This window comes from Dipodomys ordii, unplaced genomic scaffold (genome assembly GCF_000151885.1).
Source record: "Dipodomys ordii isolate 6190 unplaced genomic scaffold, Dord_2.0 Scaffold136, whole genome shotgun sequence".
NCBI classification, from domain to species: domain Eukaryota; kingdom Metazoa; phylum Chordata; class Mammalia; order Rodentia; family Heteromyidae; genus Dipodomys; species Dipodomys ordii.
Genome location: NW_012267352.1, coordinates 6,499,577 through 6,505,244, shown reverse-complemented (window position 1 = coordinate 6,505,244; position 5,668 = coordinate 6,499,577). Strand labels below are relative to the sequence as shown.

The 5,668-nt window shown below is 51.3% G+C and overlaps 1 protein-coding gene across 4 annotated transcripts in view; it reads left to right on the top strand.

The window, feature by feature from the left end:
* Window positions 1–683: 683 nt before the first annotated feature.
* Window positions 684–5,668, top strand: part of App (amyloid beta (A4) precursor protein) — a 218,206-nt gene continuing 213,221 nt past the window's right edge. For all 4 annotated transcript variants that reach the window (XM_013031031.1, XM_013031029.1, XM_013031034.1 and 1 more), the window contains exon 1: window positions 684–963. In XM_013031031.1, the coding sequence (XP_012886485.1) occupies window positions 907–963 (57 nt within the window). In that variant the 5' untranslated portion in view covers window positions 684–906. The remainder of the gene's footprint in view (window positions 964–5,668) is intronic.

The following is a 5,668-nucleotide window of genomic DNA, read 5'->3' as shown; positions in this document are numbered from 1 at the left end:
AAAAAAAATAGGTCGTGGTGGTCTCTGTTGCCAGGTCTTTTCCCTGTGGTTCTCTGTAAAGATGGAAATTCCAGGTTGCTTTCGAAGGAAAACAAAAACAAATACAAAAAGACAGACCAACCCCCCCTCCTCCACAGCCCCCCAATTATTTCTGCTCTCTCAACTAGCAAAAAAATCACATTTACTCCCTTCAAGCTCCAATCGCTTCCCGTTCCGTCCTGGAAAGGCCGGATTCCACCTCTCCAAAACCAGATCGAATCGGAAGTGCGGGTGGACGGGCACCCCGGCCGCACCCCGTCACCCCCTTCCTTGGCATCACTCGGGGAGGCCTGCGGGGTCGGATGAGTCAAGCTCACGGGGATGAGCGCAGAGAACTCCCGACTTTCCGGGTGCCCTAAACGTCCTCCAACTCACCTTCCCCTAACCCCGCGCGGCCCCTCCCCGGGCCTCCGCCTCCCCCTCCGACGGTCTCCCCAGCCCAGGTGTGCGGACGGCGGGGCGGCCCCCTGAGCGCCCCGGGGCGCCGCACCTGTGGGCCGCAGGGGGGCCGTGCGGGGGTGGGGGGGGGCATTCCCGGCGCACGCGCGCGCGCGGGAGAGCGGCCGGGCAGAAAGGCGCAGGTCATGGTGAAATCTTTTCTTTCTTACTGTGGGATTCGGTGCCGAGCGGGGTGGGCCGGATCAGCTGACTCGCCGGGCTCCAGCCCCGCCGCCGCGCTCCCGCTCCGTCAGTTTCCTCAGCCGCCCGCGGTCAGGCAACAGCACCCGGGAGCTGTGCGAGCGAGCGCGGGGGGGACCCTCGGAGACGACCGCGGCGGCGGCGGCGGCGGCGGAGACGCGGGCAGAGCCGGGGCGCGGCGGATCTCCTTCGCACGGCAGCGCACTCGGTGCCCGGCGCGGGGTGGCAATGCTGCCCGGTTTGGCGTTGCTCCTGCTGGCCGCCTGGACGGCTGGGGCTCTGGAGGTGGGTGCTGCGCCTTGAAATGGGGGGGGGGTGTTGGCAAGGGGCGCACCGTGAAGATCCAATCCACAGCCTCCGCGTCTTGAATAAGGGGGTGCAGTCCCGGGGACCCCCCCCTCCTCCCCTTCCATCCCGGCTGGCGCATCCCCGCCTCCGGCCCGGCCCTGCCCTGCCCGGGGGACGCGCGTCCCGGCCCGCAGACGGGGAGCGGACTGGCGCCCCGGATCTGCGCCAGCTCGGGACGATCCTCAGCTCCCATGTCCACCCCCCCGCCCCCCGTCCCCACCTACTCGGTCCCTGCCGTCGAGAGCGGGACCCAGGGAAGGAGAACGACATTCCGATTTGGGGCTGGGGGAGGGGGCAGGGGTGGGAACACGTGTGGGAAACCGAGCGCGCGGCGTCCCGGGGTCCGCTCCCCAGCTCCGAAGTCGCCGCCCTTCCCTTTTTTTCCCCCTCTGCTCTTCGGGGGGTGGGGTAGGGTGTGTGTGGGGAAATCGTGGCTGATCTGGAAGCCGCCTTCCCCTCCTCCCCATTTCCCTCCCCCCCCACCCCGGGTTCTTCTAGGCCACCTCCAACCCGTCTCCCCCTGCCCCCTCTTTCCTGGCGCGATCCCCCCCACACCCCGGCGCGGTCGGTCGCTGGCGGCGGCACCCCGCGTGCGTGCGCCCCGGGAGCCGGAGCGGGCGCCGGGGTGGGCACCGGGGTCGCTCGCTCACCACCTCCGCGGGCAAACTTTGTCCATTTCTGCGCCTCCCTTTGTGTGTGTGTGTATGTGTGTGAGTGTGTTGCGTGTGTGCGTGAAGTTAACGTGGGCTGGAAGGGGTTCGGAGACCCTCGGCCACCCCGCCCTCCCGTCTCCCTCTCCAGCCTGGACGTCCTGGGCGTGCGCTCGCAGCCCCTCCAGCTTCTCTGTCCCGGGGACGCTGAATGTCCCCGGGAACAAAAGCCGCGACACCCCGCCCTCGCCGTCCGGGGCGCGGTGACTTGAGCCCGCCGCGCGGGGCCGTGCGCCGCCGAGGCTCCCTGGCACCCGGCTCTGCGCGCCTGCCCCACGGTGGGGTGCGGGGTGGGTGGAGATGGGGGCTGGGGCCTCTCCGGTCGAATCTCCAGACCCGGGGGGGGGGCCCTCCACTTCGCACCTTCAGAGTAGATGTTGCAGAGCTGTGAAGTCCTCGGGCGGGGCGGGTGGAGGAGACCTAGCAGAGAGTTGGGGGTGCCAAGGGTAGTGGCTGGGGAGGCAGGGAGGCTGGGAGGCCGGGCTCTCCCCTCTTAAGCATCAAAGGAGGCGTTTGTGTGATACAGGCGCGACCTCTTCTTTGGCAGCTCTGGGGACTCTGGTTTAGACCCCCAGGGGGTGCACAGGGAGGGGCTCTTTTTTTAGGGTGCAGATAAAAGGATTGAATAGAACGAAGATTAAGACGGGAGAAGATGGCGCCTCTGCAGTGCAGCAAAGAAAAGCTGTGTAGAGGCTGCAGCTTGGTGAAAATCCACCCACCACTAGGTGTATGGAACAAGTCTTCCCCGTGCATCCAACTCTCCAACATTTAGCTAATGCCTGTGCAGCATGACTGTTTTTCATCTTATGTAAAAGATGCTTCCAAGTTGTTTTGCGTGACAGTCGTTTGCGTGGTGCATCCGTTTGGGGGTTCCCGTTCAATACCCTACCATTTTCCTACCCTTTATCATCTCCCCTCCCCAGCCTGCCTCCCTCCTTCTCCCTCCCTACCTCATAGTAATTTTCCAAAAAAAAAAAAAAAGCAATTTCCGGAGAAATGTTTTTCCTGTAATTCAGTTGAAACTGTGTAGACATCACACTACAGTTTTTTTTCCCCACCCTTATTTACAAGGTCAATGAACTTTGTTACCTTCTAATTTTTTTTAAAGACAAGTAACTCCGAAATTAGACTCCCCGCAGCATTAAGGCAGGTTGTTTTAAGAGTGTAGCGATTTGTTTTCTCCTGGTTTTTAAAAAGACATTTCATTAAGAAAATTCAGATTTCTCTACTGTTTCAAATTTTGATGTGTGTATTCTCTTTTTTTTTTTTGGAATTGCCCTACAAATTTAAAGACAAATTAAGTAATTAAAAGGATAACCTTATTTTTTTGGAGTTTTTGTCAAAACTTAGATATTTAACTTTCTTGTTCATTTCCCCTTCTGGGGAAAAAGAAGTAGCTTGTAGACTGATGTACTGATGTGATTTGGATTTATTTGTTGGCCTGTTTGCTTGCATTTTCTGTCATCCTTTTGGAGATTTTCTCCTGTTATTGTCACTTTTTCAGGGCAGAGATGAGATTCAGAATACATTTTGCAAAATGTTGGCAGAAGGGTAGGTAGGTAATTCACTCTAATGAGGATTGAGAAGGATTTAGGCAGCTCTCTCTGTGTCCAGTAAAACGATGTAATTACGAGCTCACTGTCTTTTGTACAGCTAGAAAATAGGTCTGCTGCAGGTGGCTCTAAAAAGGAAATGAAATGAATTAAGGGCAGTGATGATGGGTCTTAGCTTGTAGGGAAGGAAAGCCTTCTTTTCTGCTTTGTTGCTTTTGCCTGGTGCATTGATTAGAAGCTTGAGTGTAACAAACCCTTATATACCTGTATTTATTTGTTTACTTGGCTGCTTATTCATTATTATACTTTGTTTTTTCTTCCTGTTTTGATAGTCTGACCCAATTAGGATGATCTTGCCTTGGTGGTGGTGCTAATTCACAGATTCTAGTAACTGCCTGCCACTGAGTGGTACTGGCCACTTATGTGCCGATGCTTACATGCAGAAAAGAGAAGCTGAGGTTTGATGGTGAACTGTAAAGGAGTCCTCCCTTTTCCTCCTTGTCAGCCGTGATAATTGGCAGGCTGCAGATGCTTCTCTCCTGTCACCCTGAGCAGCAGAGTCTGCCGGTGGCTCTGGGCAAAGCTATTAGTATGACAGAGAAGTTACTAGATGACAACCATGCCTACTTTGGATGAAGGAAATGAAAAAGGAATTAGCAAGATTCACAAGATTAAATTAGAAATGACTCGATTTTTTCAAAAAAGAAATGAAAGGCAAATCAGTGATCAATTGAATATTGGTTTGAAGGGAAATGAAGGGTTTATTAGCTTAACCAGTTAAGGATTTTTCCTTATTTCTATAGGATCCCCATTTAGTGTTTTTGTATGTATATATTTTTGTATATATGTATATATTATGATGGTGAAGGTTGTGGGTCACATTTGCTGTGTGGCAGAAGGGTGGGTAGGTAATTTCACTCTAATTCACACCTGTAATCCTAGCTACTCTGGAGGCTGAGATTTGAAGATAGCCATTTGCAGCCAGCCTGGGTGGGGGAAGTCCTTGAGACTCTTATCTCCCATTAACTACCAAAAAGCTGGAAGTAGAGCTCAATGGTAGGGTGCCAGACTTAAGCAAAAAAGCTATAGGACATTGCCTGAGTTCAAGCCCTAGTACCAACACACACACACACACACACACACACAGTGCGCGAGTGCAAAGATGAATAAATACGTACAATAAACTTCAGTAGGACTGTACATTATTTTTGCAAAATTTATTGCCTGGAGTCTTAAAAAGTGTAATTCATTGATATGGTTCCTTTTAAATCTCTCCCTTTTATATCAAACACATAAAAATAAACCTATACAAATGTACTTTAAATGCCAAGCTTCCAGAATTCAAGGTCTTTTTTGACTGCACATACTTCATTACTCATATCATTCTCTATGAAAGTTTGTAGGAACAAAACATGTACATAATTATAAAAGAAAGTTGAATGTGTTAAGTACCCAAGAAGAAAGTACAGATGAAGGAGTATAATGAGAAGACGTTACAGGGTGAATACCCATACTGAAAGAGTAAAGGAACATGGGACCAGAATCCAGGATCATTTCCTGGTGCTAAATTAACAACTGTGTTTACATATCAGATCTTGGGAATGGATTTGAAGCCTTTCCATGTTCAGTATTTATTCACCTTTTCTCTGCCCTCCCAAGACACACACACACACACACACACACACACACACACACACACACACACTGTTTAGGCAGGACCTTTGTCTTATCTCTCCATTGTCTGTGCCTGGTTTATAGTCAAACATAGGTGAGGTTCTTAAAGAAAGAATTAACCCAGAATATGATTTCTTTGTCATTAGGGAATTTTTTTTTTATTTCCTTGTTTGGACCAGATCCTGTCCCCAAGCTTTGATAATATTGTGACAGATACCATCTTCTTCTTCACAAGGCTTCGAGTCTGGGGAAGCAGACAATACATAAACTATGTATGAACACATGGAGTATGACAAGTGTGAAGTCCACTGTGGAAGGAGCAGGGGGATAGAAATGAGGACGTAAGGGGCCAAAAGCAGACAGGCGAGCTGTTCTGTGACAGTGGCATTTGACCCCGTGCAAGGTAGCAATAGCAATACACTGGAAGCATTATGGTAGGGAGCTTTTTTCCCTTTCCCTTCCCCTTCTCTTCCCCTCTCTTTCCTCTTTCCCTTCCTCCCTCTCTCTCCTTCTCTTTCTTTTTTTTTGATAAAGCATTTTTAACAATTCGTGAAAGGTGATTTTTCAACTTTGACTGTACATTGAAATCATGTGGATGGTACTTTTTTTTTTTTTTTGTAGCCACAGGGTCAGAACCCTGATACATACTAGGAAAAGATTCTGCTTACATTCTCACTCTTCAAAGAATCAGGAAGATTAAAGGGG